The sequence below is a fragment of the Gavia stellata genome, chromosome Z, assembly GCF_030936135.1.
Source record: "Gavia stellata isolate bGavSte3 chromosome Z, bGavSte3.hap2, whole genome shotgun sequence".
NCBI classification, from domain to species: Eukaryota; Metazoa; Chordata; class Aves; order Gaviiformes; family Gaviidae; genus Gavia; species Gavia stellata.
Genome location: NC_082637.1, coordinates 73,013,374 through 73,028,425, shown reverse-complemented (window position 1 = coordinate 73,028,425; position 15,052 = coordinate 73,013,374). Strand labels below are relative to the sequence as shown.

At 46.3% G+C, this 15,052-nt stretch overlaps 1 protein-coding gene across 1 annotated transcript; it reads right to left on the bottom strand.

Moving 5' to 3' along the window:
• Window positions 1-1,647: 1,647 nt before the first annotated feature.
• On the bottom strand, window positions 1,648-14,267 carry APTX (aprataxin). The gene is made up of 8 exons (XM_059833919.1): window positions 14,241-14,267; window positions 13,353-13,489; window positions 12,337-12,383; window positions 9,597-9,926; window positions 6,232-6,291; window positions 3,260-3,486; window positions 2,296-2,399; window positions 1,648-1,997 (listed from the first exon to the last, which is right to left on the bottom strand). The coding sequence occupies exons 2-8, from the start codon at window positions 13,480-13,482 to the stop codon at window positions 1,843-1,845; spliced, it is 1,053 nt and encodes a 350-aa protein (XP_059689902.1). The 5' UTR covers window positions 13,483-13,489; window positions 14,241-14,267; the 3' UTR covers window positions 1,648-1,842.
• Between the last annotated feature and the right edge of the window lie 785 nt (window positions 14,268-15,052).

Genomic DNA, 15,052 nt, shown 5'->3' with positions numbered 1-15,052 from the left:
GTTCGTTCTTGCAGCCCTTTCCTGTACAGCTTTAAGTGCTGGACATGCTTCTCAGTAGCACTGCCCTGCCACCACTCCACCGGGGGTCAGTGCAAGCAGCAGATGGGTGCCTGGAGCCCTGGTGTCAGCAGTTCTACTGATGCCACTGAGTTATGACATCACACATAGGCTTGCCCCTCAGAAACCAGTGCTCTGCACGCAAGTGTGTGACAACTGTGACTTAGACAGCTGCGCACCATTTCTGTATAAATGGATTGCAGGTGTTTGTGCTTCACTTCAGCTTGCTCTGAGAGGTACTAAAAACATGACACCCACCCACATGTGACGAGCTGTGGGTCATGAACAGTGCCTTTAACTGTGAAGCAGCATAGCTTTCCTTTCTGGCCTGCATCTGCCACATGAGGAAGACCACAGTTCTCCCGCATTTGCAACTGCTCTTGGTACTAAATAGTTCCTGTTGCTAGACATTAGCACGTCTGGGGCCAAGTGAAGCCCCAGTTTGACTGTGTCAAGAGTGAATCCCTAGACTGGCTGTGCTTTTGTCATCGTTTCCCCCTTTTTTTTTTTTCAGTTTTGCTTTCTAAATTAAGGCATACTACTACTAATGTCAGCAAAAACTAAAGTGTGACTGGTGTTTGAAATGAGGCCACAGCCAACCCCCCACCCTTCCTGTCCCCCATTCCACTACAGGAATGTCTTTGTTCTTTTCCAGCAGCAACAGGTCACTATTTGCCCCATCAGAGCATGTAGTAACATGCTGCTGCATGGGGGCATGGAAGAAGAGGACACCCTCTCCCCCCAGAATACGTTTTATAAAGAGTTAGGAACAGCATTTTTTGTGTGTAACAAGAGCTCTGTGTGCTCTTCTACCGAAAGCCTTTTCACCCTGAGGGCATCTGACTTAACAAGTCAAAGCTGGGCTTAGAATGAACTTGAACCCTACATACCAGTTCTGGACCCAGAAACAGATTTTTATTACTACTGCTCTGCTGCCTAGCTGGGAGTTCACATCTTGACAACAGTCAAATGATAGAGGTTCACCAAAATCCAGGGCAGCATTAAACGACACAATTTCTGTACCAACCTCAACATATGCAACCAGGCAACTGCAAACTTCAACAGTTTATTACTCTGGGCAGTGGTAAAGCCGGTCATTGCATATTATACATGTATTTTTATATATAGATGATTAAATATACCCTTGAACATGAAAGAGATGATAGGCTGCCCCTCTTAGAACCTCAGCAGTGACTACCCTGGTGAGGGGCGATGCCTGCTCCATAGCTAAGGGCACGTTCAGCAGCACTGAAATCTTCAAGCCATGCTGTGGCACAGCGAAGTGGGGATACTGTAGCTCTTCCCCATACGCTCTCATACATTCCTTGGACAGATTTGCTGTCAGCCACACCAGCCTCTGCCACATTATCACTTAAGAGAAACCTCAGCAACAGGCAGAAGACATCGAGAGAAAGACCTCTAAATCATTGTTTCTTTCCTTTCTCAGTAGAAATGTAGATCTGGGCTCAGCGCCTCAGCTTCCAAATTAAAATAAATCCTTTCATCCCAATACAACACTTCTTCCAGACTTCAGTTCACATGCAGATTAGTGTGGCAGTTACCAAAACAAAGCTGCAAACACACCTTCAATTGCAGAAGTCACTTTATTTTATGGTTGGGTTTGGGTTTTTTTGTCTAAGCTATTACAAAGTTAGTATGCTGCTGCTTCCAGGCTACTTTCTCCCAAATTATATTTGTCATTCCAGTTAACAAAAACCATACATGTCCACTAACATTTTGTAGCCTGAAATCTGAAGATAGGTTGTAAGATGATTTTTTGCAAAGTCATTTTGGCCAGTGTTTCCTGAGATGTTCCTTTAACTGTGGGATAGTGGACAGCTGTTGTTTGCAATGATGGCATCTGAGGGGCAGTTTGAGAAGTTCAGAGACATGATCTTTCACCATCACTTTTCCCTTGCTTCTTACCATCTCTATCACATCTGAAAAAAAATAAGAGACAGGAGGTATTGGGACCCAGTAGCGTCATGAAACACATGACACTGCAGAATCTCTGCGCACTGCTTCGCATGCACAGCATGTCATTACAGCATTTTAATTCAAACCAGTCACAAAATCTGGTTGACTTTTACTTAGTGCTATTCCCCAATATCTGGAATTACGTAAGACCTTTCACTTACTACAACAGAATTTATGGCTTACACATGTTTGGAAAAAAAGCCCAAAGCCAGAATGCACAAGCAGGATTATGTGTTATGAAATACCTTTTCTAATCATTACCTTGAGAGTTTAAGAAGTAGTCTGTAGTAAAAGAGTTCCAGTGCTTTTTGGTTTTCAAGGCCGGAGAATCAAAATCCTGGCTGATTACATGCAAATGTAGCTGACTGAAACAAAATGTATTATGTAGATAGAAGAAAAACGTTAATGCTCAAAGTTCTTCTGCAGCAGTATCAGTTGCAAACATGATTCAGCAGAGTTGGATTGCCAGCCTTAAGGGTCAGTCTTATCCTGTTTGACCCATAGTCCTGCGACAGAAGAAACCCAGCCTGTTCTGGAAGCACTGCCTCAATGCCAAGTGTTTCATTTAAACAGTCAAGTTCACTAGTCCGCATATTCCACTGGCTCCTAACTACAGTCTATATTCCTGCTACTTTCCAAAAAGGCAGAGACAGTGGTTTTAATAAACCAAAGCTTTAAACTTTATTGAGTACCTGAATGGGACTTGGTCAGTGACTCAAAACTTCCTCCAAGAACTGGAGAACAACTTAGGAACACTGACTGCAATACCCATAGGCATTTGGACACGGTAACATCTGCATGTATTTACACACAAGATTTGAATTCTTGGTCAGTATCAGGCAGGACTTGATAGGTTTAAGAGTCACCCTCTGATCCCAGATCGGTGCCCTGGGAAGGGGGATGCCCTACCACTTGGCCATTGGCAGTGCCGCCTCTTTTGCTGGGACTGGACCACAGGCGTACTGTACTGTAGCCCCAGCTACAGTGTCTCTGCTAGGGGAACCCAACAGGCATTTCCCATCGGACCCGTGATGCCTGCATAGCCTATCAGCACGTATGCAGCAGTGTGTGCAGCTGCACTCAAAGGACTTGGACACCAAACTGTTTGTAGTGTTTAGGAGGATTAGTTGTTCTTTAGCAATGTCAGATCACATTACAGATTTAGCCCCAAATCTGTATAACCAGAAGAACAGGGTCTTCACCTGATGACTCACCTAGGTCTTACCTCATACTGGGGATAGCATGGTAACCCAGTCTGAACTCCAGACTCTCTCTGGCAGGGCACTGTTCGATCATTTTTTGCCCAACTGCATGCATATGTTCCAGGAGTTCAAGGTGGTCCCCGGTGACTGACTTCAGGCTTGAAATGGGGTCCCATGGTAAGATAAGCCAGTGGTAACGTGCTTTGGGATATTTATCCTTGATGACTACAGTCTTTTCATCTTTGTAAACCTTGCAAAACAAATTAACTAGATTATTTACTGATTGAAAGTTAAATGTCTTATTCCTATAAGCACTATATTTAGTGGATCTTGAGATGTTGTCCATCTGCACGTCCCATTGTGGTTGCATAAGTCCTTAAGCACAGGTATGTGTTGCTAGTGCAACTGGGACTGCCAGGAAAAAAGCCAGGGAAGATTAGTAGACGGTGAGAAGTATCAAGCAGCAGAGCATTCCACTTCAAGGAGGACTTTTGCTGGAACTAAGTTGGTCCAGGATATGTGCCCTCATCCATACCACACACCACGCAGCTACAGAGAAATGTTCCAGCATCCCTCTTTATAAACTTCAAGGAAAAAGCTTTCTATTCTTACATAGCAGCAAGTTAACCATTGCTACAGGTGGATATGAACTCTCTTGAAAATCACCTGGACTCAGATACCAGTGAGGTCTAGGAAACCCTACTTCCATCAGGCTACATTCAAGCTTTGCTGTCAGTGAAACAAAAATCACGGCACTGTGCTCAATATAGAGCACATAGGAATGCACTGGACTGCCTCTTCCTTCACAGATTTCTCGAGTGAAACACAAGTTTCAGAGGTGCTACAAATAGTGTGCTCAGTGCTGCAGACCTCTGCCAGCGTTACACAGACAAAAGCATTTAAGTCCAAGCTATTTCAGTTCATGCTACCCAATGTGCTACTTTGTAAGATCACTCAGAAAAAGGAGAAGAGATTCCTGTCTATCATGCCCTTCTTCTCCTGTTCTCATTTTGTTTTGCCTTCCGCAACAATTTGATGGAGCTGCTGAAGAGAAACAGTAGCAAAGCATGTGGGGAACACAGGGGACAACCTGCCTCTAGCAGTAAAAACATGTCATGTTCTGAAGCAGAAACTGTGCTGTGTCTCTGATCTCTTAGCAGTGCATCTATTGGTGAGAGATGAATGATGTCTTTGTCATCTTTGCTAATTATTCTCATATGTTTATATACAGAGCTGATCAGTCTTGCTCTACAGGAAGGAAGATTAGAATTTTATCAACACACAAATCATAGGACTGATTCTTTCAGCAGCAAGACTGGTTGATGTTGTCATATTTTTAACATACATACATTAGGATCTGTATATGCAGCCAGTGGGAATGGGATCATGATCAAGTGTTTTCAGAAGAAAGAAATACTGTGGTTTATTTAATATTTGATTAAAAAGCAAAGATAGGAGTTCTATTGTTTGTGTATTTAGTTCAGAACCACAACTAATAAAGCTAACACTAAGTCACAAGCAGTTATTTGTATTCTAACATTCAAAGAACAGTTTTAAAACCAGCTTATCTTTTGTGTCAAGAAAGCACTGTCTTGGTAAGTGCTATACAAAATTCCGCTTAAGGGATGAAGATCAAGCTTCGTGTTTAAAAAGTACGCAAGTATTTCAATAGCTTTATCATTCCCCATACAAAGACTCATTTGAAACTGCTGGCATTGCCAGGAGAATGGGCATCCATTTCTCCTACAGCTCTATGCAGTTCAACACTTTAGACCTGAATTAAAAAGAAAAAAACATAGTCAAGAAATAGAGACCTTCTGATTAGTTATCAAGGAAATTATTTTCAGCCTGAGGGTGATCATCACCTGAATCAAATGGACAAAGGCTGGGGCAATCACACCGAGTTCAAGTGGTCAGACTGGGTGACCTCCAAAGGTCTTTTCCAACTGAAATTATTCAGTGATTTCAAGAAGCAAGTATCACAGGTGTCTGTGATATCCGTTCTCCTGAACACATTCTCTTCCTGAGAAATACAAAGGGAAAAACACATCTCTAATGTTAAGATGGCCATGCAGCAGTCAGCCAGCCAAAACCTAAGCTAAATGAACCCAAGCTTCAGGCCTTGCTCTGCCAGACAGTCGAATACTGATGGAGAGCATTCTCCCTATTTTGGAGTTGAGCTAAAAAGCTTGGTTTTGAGAAGGAGTTATCTATATATTTGCCACAACCTAAAAACTAAAATGCAAGTAAGTTCTATACATGAATAGGGAAGATTCTATCAGGGCTCTCTCAGAATACAATAACGAAAAAGTGGGTATACACTGCAGCCACAAAAGACGTCTGTCAGATTTCTGCATCTTGAGTCTGACCTCCCCAAAAGCAGGTGGCAGACAACAAAAAAAGAGCTCAAGGAAAACCATCGTGCATCCACAGGGAAGCAGAGGGAGGGAGGTGCATCTGGAGCATCCACAGAAGGTTAAAAGAAACCACCCAGGAAATTCCCATTGGCACGAAGAAACTGGAGGAGGAGCCTGGGGTCACATCCCGTCAGCTGGCACAGAGGTGTTGCAGTTATGAGTTTGCTGGAAACCAGGAAACTGCACCATGCTTGGAAACAAGGCAGTACGAACTGCCAGAGAACAGGAACCTCCACTACTTGCTCAGCTTCAAACCACACCCCCATTTTAGTTGGTTTCCCTGAGGAAACAAAGCAACTGCGCTGCTCGCCTGCTCTCCCAAAAATCTTTTTGAAACCTGTTGGCCAAATTTGACAGTGTAGAGAGCTCAAAGATAATTAAGATAATGACATTCTGCAAAATCAGTATAGTAGAGACTCCCAAATTAATGCTACTACAGAGAGAGAGATGCAAGTACAATTCAGCCCTTATGCAGTACTCCACTGGTTAAACAGATCATTAAAGTAAACTGCAGAAGAAAGCAAGCAAGCTCCTTTGTTAGACAGACATACTGTAAAGTACATGCGTACAGCTCTCACCTGCATTTTTGGATCTTGCATGGAGCTCTTTAGACCCTGACTCCAGTGTCCTAAATGTTCCTAAAGCACACAGGGAAAAAAAAAAAATTTATAAGAGAATTGAGAATCCAATTATATGTTTTAAAGCATTCAGTTAAATACTTTCATTAGTACACAACAGTAACAAAACAGCTGAATGACAGCTGAATTATTTCCTTTCTATAAATGCCAACACCCCTGCTCCAGCTGCCCCCAAAAAGCTACTTTTGAAAACTTTTAACAAGATCCTGTTAAGATTCAAAGTTAAGTCTTTCAAATGTTGGAAATTTAACAACAGGAAGCTGTAGATCTGTTTGAACTTAATAATTTGCACATACATGTTATGGCACAGTCCTTGATCACTATTAATGACAGATTATTTTACTAAAAGACCCTCTGCTTCATGGATCACAAGGGCCAAAGGAAGTACAAGGATCTCTTTATCTCCATTAACTGTTGTATCACATGCTGCTCTGCACAGAACAAAGAAGTGGTTGCGGTGTGTGGCCCTACTCTTAGATGTATTTATTCTTTGATATTGTGCAAGGAGTAGCTTGTACAGAAAACAAGAAAGGCACAGGAAGATCAAGCCAACACTAGCAAATACCTCTTAACTTCGTTACTGAATGCCTAAGAGAAGGTGCCTCGACTGCACTTTTTTCAAAACAGATGTTTTATCTGTTCAGATCACTTTACAGGCATTATCAACAATGGTCTTCATCATATTCTTATAGAGGAAGATGTTCAAACATGATTATAGTGCTGACAGAATCATAGAATCACTAAGGTTGGAAAAGACCTGTAAGATCATCAAGTCCAACCATTACCAAAAAAAAAAAACCACACACCACAACAAACAAAAAGACCCACCCACACCACAAAACACCATGCCCATCAAGCCACGTCCCACAATGCCACGTCCACACGCTCCTTGAATACCTCCAGGGAGGGTGACTCCACCACCTCCCTGGGCAGCCTGTTCCAATGCTTCACCACTCTCTCAGTAAAGAAATTTTTCCTAATATCCAGCCTAAACCTCCCCTGGTGCAACTTGAGGCCATCTCTTGTCCTGTCACTCATCACTTGGGAGAAAAGGCCAACACCCACCTCTCTGCAACTCCCTTTCAGGCAGTTGTAGAGAGCGATGAGGTCTCCCCTCAGCCTCCTCTTCTCCAGAGAGGAGAACAACCCCAGTTCCCTCAGCCGCTCCTCATCAGACTTGTGCTCCAGACCCCTCACCAGCTTCGTCGCCCTTCTCTGGACACGCTCCAGCACCTCAATGTCCTACTTGTAGTGAGGGGCCCAAAACTGAACACAGTATTTGAGGTGCGGCCTCAGCAGAGCCAAGTACAGGGGCAGAATCACCTCCCTGCTCCTGCTGGCCACAATGTTTCTGATACAGGCCAGGATGCCGTTGGCCTTCTTGGCCACCTGGGCACACTGCTGGCTCATCCTCAGCCGGCTGTCGATCAACACCCCCAGGTCCTTTTCTGCAGGGCAGCTTTCCAGCCACTCGTCCCCAAGCCTGTAGCGCTGCATGGGGTTATTGTGGCCAAAGTGCAGAACCCGGCACTTGGCCTTGTTGAACCTCATACAATTTGCCTGGGCCCATCGATCCAGCCTGTCCAGATCTCTCTGCAGAGCCTTCCTCCCCTCAAGCAGATCAACACTCCCGCCCAACTTGGTGTTGTCTGCAAACTTGCTGAGGGAGCACTCAATCCCCTCATCCAGATCATCGATAAAGATATTGAACAAGACCGGCCCCAAAACTGAGCCCTGGGGGACTCCACTTGTGACCGGCTGCCAACTGGATTTAACTCCATTCACCACAACTCTCTGGGCTCGGCCGTCCAGCCAGTTTTTTACCCAGTAAAGAGTATACCTGTCTAAGCCATGAGTCGCCAGCTTCTCCAGGAGAATACTGTGGGAGACGGTGTCAAAAGGCTTTACTGAAGTCCAGGTAGACAACATCCACAGCCTTTCCCTCACCCACTAGGCAAGTCACCTGGTCATAGAAGGAGATCAGGTTGGTCAAGCAGGACCTGCCCTTCATGAACCCGTGTTGGCTGGGCCTGATCCCTTGGTTATCCTGCACGTGCCCTGTGAGCGCCCTCAAGATGAACCTCTCCATAACCTTCCCCGGCACCGAGGTCAGGCTGACAGGCCTGTAGTTCCCAGGATCCTCCTTCCGGCCCTTCTTGTAGATGGGCGTCACGTTGGCAAGCCTCCACTCATCTGGGACCTCCCCATTAACCAGGACTGTTGATAAATGATGGAGAGCAGCTTGGCAAGCTCCTCCGCCAGCTCCCTCAGCACCCTTGGGTGGATGCCATCAGGCCCCGTAGACTTGTGAGTGTCCAGGTGGCATAGCAGGTCATTAACTGCTTCCTCCTGGATCACTGGGAGTTTACTTTGCTCTCCATCCTTGTCTTCCAGCTCAGGGAGCTGGATACCCTGACGGTATCTGGTATGGCTGTTAAAGACTGAGGCAAAGAAGACATTAAGTACCTCAGCCTTTTCCTCATCCTTCATGACCATGTTCCCTGCTGCATCCAGAGAAACAGTGTGAATCATCTTGTCTCCCTGCTCATACTACCACACATCTGGCCCTAATATAACTAGCTTGAGTTCACAAATGGACTAAGTCATCAACCCACCACAACCTGGGACTAAAATTTTGTCCTGACAGGTTTCATTTCTGTGCCTTCTCCTCCAGCAACTGCATTGTTATAGTTCCAGACTAAGCAGTCTTTTATTGTGTCCATGTCAGCAGGGCTAAAAACTCCCTTTCAAAAGATTTTGGCTGGTAACATTCATTAATGTAAACATGGTTCTACCATAAGGAATGACCAAAGCAGGAGAGGGAGAAAAAAAAAAGGCAATTAAAAAAATAAAAGAGGGCCAAGTTGTTCCATTCTCTGTACGTAAGCTTTTACATAACCACTGCTCTATTTGTGACACAGCAGATTTCATCTCAGGAGCCACTACAGTATCCTCGTGTGACTCCAGCTAAACTGAACTCATGTGGACTGTCCTTCTAGCAGAAACTGCAGCAGGAACCAGACATTAAATCCTCATTCACTACAAGCAAGCCCCTTCACACACACACACACACCCCAGCTCACGTTAGAAGGGGTCCCAGGTAACTTTGTCAGGACCTGGGGGATGTCAGGAGCAGAGTCTTTGCCTTAGTGCACGTCAGCTCACATGCTCTACATATTCTGAGGATCTGTGTTCACCTGAGATGCTTTCCCATCAGTAGTACCCATAAAAGTGAAAGACCAAAGCCCTGATGGAGGAGACAACCCCAGGAGAAACAGCACAAGTACTAATAACAATACACTTGCCTTTTTGCTCGAAGTTCCTTCACATGGAGATACACCAGTAGTGCTTAGCTTGGGATTTGCAGAACTGCCTTGCGTATCCACCACCTCCATCTTCATTGTTTTTCTGGGCACAAGCTCTACATCATCATTCTTGCAGGAGTCCTCACATGGTGTCTTGTCAGTTTGCATTTTCTCTTCTGCTGCTGTAACAGTTTTCCCTGACTCTTCAGCAAATTGCACTGTGTAGGGGTAAAGTTTATTCACAATATGCAGAACTTGGCCTGGCTTCATTTTCACCTCTTCACCCTTGCCAATATTGACGAGATCAACACTAGTTGGGTTGACTCCTATCTTTGGTAGGGAGAAAAAAAAAAAAAAAAGGCAAATGAATTTGTAATTGGAATCGCCAACTACCACTCTGTTGTCCTGGAATATCACTATATTGGAAAGCAAATACGTTTTGTATTCACTGCACCCCCTCCCCACACCAATCTGTTCTAGAGGATCAGGAAGTCCAACGCTGGAGACACCTCTCCATGGCCCAGTCTTGCAATCACAGCTGTCAGCACACAACCCTCAGGGGCATGGTGTCATAGGGACCCGACAGCTCTGGTGCAGCTGACTACAGAGTTACAACAAGAACTATGCCACACTTTGCTCAAAAAAATTAACAACCTATTAAACAACTGTTGAAATAATAACAGCCTTAGTAACAATTATTTCTGAAGAGTAACAGTAGTTTTAACAAATTATTTCAGCCCAATCATCCCCAGAAAGCTTCCTGTTTTCAAATTATTTTACTTTCTCTTTTCTGCATTTTATCTTTTGTTTCTACGAAATGCTGTCCCATCAACACATTTGCCTTCAAATACACAAGCACACTTTTCTGGCTCATTTCAGGAGAGAAAGGAGTTCAGGCTCACAACCACTGGCTCACCAAGCACAGCCCACTGCTAACACTTGCAAGACACTCCCTCCTGCATAGGCAAAAAAAAAAGAAAAACCAGGAAAAAAGAGTCTGTCTGAGGCCCCAGAAGAGTCCACTACACAGGGATCAGCTCCTTGCTCCTGTCTTCTTTTTCTTTCCCGAGCCCACGGAAAACTGTGTTCAAACACAGTGACACTTGCCTGTTCTTTCAAGAGAGGATAAACCTCTCTCCACCTCAGCTTGTGCAAAGTATGTACCAGCCTATCTGTTTTTTAATGCTTTAATTTTCATTTTGCATCTTATACTTTCACAAAACCAACTCTGTTATTTATTCTGTTGTAGCAGAAAATGAGGACAGCAAGGTCAATTTTTTAACTGCCTCTCTCATAGCATCAGTTTACAGCTCCATGCAACTCTAAAATAATTTCCCCCTCAAAACAGTGTTTTAAAGACTGAGAAGTAACCTGAAGTTTAGCTGATAATTGAAAAGCAATACATTTTCCTCTGTCTCTGGCATAACTGGTAACACAAAGCGGCACTGGCAACCTACAGTGACTGCTTGATAGGTGGATTTTGCCTGATCATGAGGGTGACTCTAGGGAAATTAGGAGTCTCCGACTTCAGCAAAATGCTTTGGTTAACGGTCATGCAGGAAACAAGCTTTAGGAAACCAGCTCTTCCCTGTGACTGATAAAACTCTGTCACAGAATGTTTCTTTAGCTTTGTCACTGCGATACCTGCCTGCTTCACAAGATGGTACTGTGCCTCTCGCCGCTTAGTATTCACTGCGATGAAGCACCCGCCTGATGCCAGCCAGGATCTCTTCAGTCTACAGTTCTGCAGTTTCACTCACCTCAAGTACACTTCATATCCCCTGGGCCAATACGCTATCAAACAACTGATGACTGGAACCCTGTGCTGCACAGCAATCACCTGGGAAGCAACTCTAGAGCAGGCAGCGAAAACATGCTAGCACCCACCACCAGAAAGTATTCCCAGCCCTAAGATTCCAGTAACCCAGTATTCAAATTGTGGCTAAGGCTGACCTCTGTGAAAAACTGTCTGAGAGACTTTTGCTGGATTCACCAGATACTGTTGTGGTTCCTGTGCTTACTGACCTCTGGAGGCATTTGATGGAAGAGGTTACTCCTCTGTAGGCAGAACATGTTGACGTGTTGTCCACACACACTGATGCTGCGGGCACACATACATGCCCTAGCACCTGAAGCCAGAGAATTTTCCCTTCATACTATCTCAGGGGTACTAGTCCTAATAAGTGTGAGAGAGTGGGCCTTCATCCATCCAGTTAGTAACATGAGAATGCCTTCAGTGCTGTCTCACATCCCATCCCTTCCCAGAGGTGACCACACCTTTGGCTATCAGCCATCAAAACAAAAACCTTCCACAACTGCCCAGTCCCATTAACATAAGAAGCAATTTGACCTTAAATGAAGGGCTGCCTCAGCTTCAGAAGCTTAAGGCTCAGGAGGCAGATCAGCAATTTTAGGGAAAGAACTCCAAAATCTCCCAAACGTAGCACCTGGAAGAACAGGTTGATGATTCACAGCAGCATTCTCTGATGCTGCAAGTCTGGCTGTCTGAGTCTGGAGCATATCTGGAAGGAATAGTGCAGTCTTTCCTTTGAGGTACACAAAAAAAAAAAAAGACAGTTCCCTTCCAAGGACCACTCACTGTGCTCTCCTTGGTCATAAAAGAGCTTCAAGCCCTTCAGACCCAGTGATCAGAATCATCACTTGCAGCATTTGTGAAGTTTAAGTAAAACAACCATCCCACTAAGTATCAGAAATATTGTACATCCATTTAAAAACATACCTGCTTAACTGTGACATACCCCTTGTTACAGTCTGCTTTTAACTGAACTGGAAAAAAAAAACAAAGTGTCACAAACCAGTGTAAATAAAAATGCCAAAACTCTGCTGAACCACGCCTTGCAGAAAACACTCCTGTATTTTAAGATCTGCTACCTTCTGAAGCTGATCTCTGTGAATGTACGCAAAGAATACTTCTGTCTCATTCTCTGTTTCCAGGACCACAGGCAAAATGGAACCAGCCCACACACTGAGTCACATCTGAGTATTTCACATCATGGATCAGCAAAATTACTTCAGAATAAAGGTGAAACCTGTGGAAGTCGTCTACACATTCTTGCTATTCTCACCAGCCCTCTGTGACAACAAGGTATGGAGCAGGACTGTGTCCAAAGGGAAGAAAGATAAGGCAGCGAAGACACGAAAGGGAATATTTTATAGATCACAGGTATTTTTATATATTCTCCCAGTGTATCTAATAAAATCAAGTTATACTAAAAATCAGTTGGCGGAAGACTAGGGAGATGAAGTGCCACTCACACAGCAAGACTGCAGGCAGTGGAACATGACTGTGGACCTAGGGACTTATGTTAAGATTCAATGCCTTAGTTTACGAAGGTGAACTTCCTGTTATTAGGTGTCTCCTCTGATTTTTTAGGACCCTGAGATCTCTGTAAGTGCTTATAAAAAAAAACTTGATGACTTAAAGATTCAGGCAACACTATGGACCATGCAGAGAAAGGAGACCATAAGCCAGTGACTGCAGAAGCAAGCCTAAGGAAAGCCTGTTTAGATTTCAAAGAAAAACTGTGATTTGCCATTTAGACCCTGCTCAAAGCAGGCTTACGAATTAGGCCACAACATTGGTCCATTAGCTTCACTGTAATTTAGCCAAACAGAAGAATGATGTTTCTTGATATGTTTATCAGTGTACGAGTATGTACAAGTGCTCAGACCTCACACTCTTCACAAGTTTGGTTGCTGCTGCATGTAGAAAGTGGGATTTGAGCTAAACCTTACCTTGCTGCCGTGAACACTTCTTATCCGTTATCCCAGTCTCTGGGCCACGCCCAATTACCACTGCTTCCAAGTGTGGCAGTTTCATTCGCTGACTGCATTTCTCTTTCCCCACGAGCCAGCACACACGCATCACTGTGCTATAGAGCAAAGCAAACAGTATGTTACTAACACATAGCTTCCGGACAGGTCACCTTCCTGTGGAATGGGGTCCAGGGCATTCTGCTGCCAGCCTATTCATAAGCTGAGTCACTTCTGCTAACTGGGTTCACATTTCTGAAATTCAAGGCACGGCACAGCATTAACACTAGCATAATCTAAGAGCAAGTTGCTGTTGAAAGCGCAATCCTATTTTCCTTATTTCCATCACCATACATTCTCACATCTGCAGATCACATATAGGAAAAATCAACTGGATCAACAGTTCTACCCGACAGAAAAGCCTACCCACAAAAAAAGTGATGTTTCCCCCTGAATCCAAGTTGATCTGAGAGATTAACTTACCCACCAAAACAAAGAAAGCAGCAGAAGACAGAGAGGGTGAGACAGGGGGAAAGCTTCATCTAGCAACAGTCTGCAGATGGACCATGCTATGAAACTGGCCCCTCACGTTTACACCAATTTGATCCTGGACAGCAAAGATCCCGCACCCTCCCCCCTGCCTGGTACTTGGCACTAAGCGCTCCTCTTCCCAACTCTGGGGAGCTTATCCCGGTGGAAAGCAACCCTCTGTTGCCAGTGCAACTCCAGCATTGTCACACACTTAAAAACGTGGGGTTAGGCCCGCCCCGCTGCACCTCCCGGTCGGCCTGCTGGTCAGGACAGGCCCCCTCCACCGCTCACTACACACCCCGCCTCAGGGGGCCGCCTTTACCCTCGATGCCCTACTACCTGGGCGGGGGCCTGGCACACGGCAACGACCGCCGGCATCACACAGCCGATGCAGACGCGAGGGAGCTCCCGCGGAGGGCCGGGAGGACCCCAGCCCCGCCGGACCCCTCTCTGTCGCCGCCGCACGACGGTAGTTACCGGCCCGCGGCGCCGCAGGCCGCCGGCCTGGAAGGAAGCCGGGGCCCTGTCCCCATGGCAACGCCGGGCCCCACCCTTACCGCGCGCGGGCCGCCAGCACCGCAGCCAGGCCAGCCAATCGGCTGCTGCGGCGCAGACCCCGCATGACCAGAAAGCAGGCGCGGCGCGCGGCCCAGCGCAGGCGCCCTGAGCCTACGGACTCCGGGACGGGAGCCAGGGCTCGGCGCAGGCGCGGTAGTATGGGGCGGGAGGCGAGCCGGGCCACCAACATGCCTGCGCAGTAACTCCGCCCCGACACTGCCCGCGGGGGGCGCGGAATGTGCGGAGTGCGGCCGGAAAGGTGGCGGACGAGGTGTCGCTGCGTACCCGCCTGCAGTTCGGTGCCTCCCCACAAGGAACGGGCCCGCGCCGGCAGCGCTTGGAGCGGGAAGTGCTGGGGGTAGGGCCTCCTCGGCACACACGCGTAGCGCGATGCAGCCGCGCCTGCTCCCCGACACACCGCCCTGGCGCCCGCCCAGCGCCTCGGCCCGCCGCGCAGGGCACGGCGGGAGCCACCGCCCGCCCAGAGCATGCGCAGTGGGGTGCGCCGCCCGTGCACGCCGGGAGTGGCGGTGGCGGGCGAGATCGGCCGCCGAGGGGCGGCGGTGATTGGCCAGGCGCTTTCCATCTCCTAC

What these genes read in the sequence shown, in the direction of transcription:
- APTX (XM_059833919.1), bottom strand. Translation starts at nt 13,482, where the DNA reads ATGCGTGTGTGCTGGCTCGTGGGGAAAGAGAAATGCAGTCAGCGAATG. An exon ending in GGTATGTCACAGTTAAGCAG is followed by an intron (nt 9,927 to 12,336) that starts GTATGTTTTTAA and finishes TCCCTACCAAAG; the next exon opens with ATAGGAGTCAACCCAACTAG. An exon ending in CTACTTCTTAAACTCTCAAG is followed by an intron (nt 1,998 to 2,295) that starts GTAATGATTAGA and finishes ATTTTTTTTCAG; the next exon opens with ATGTGATAGAGATGGTAAGA.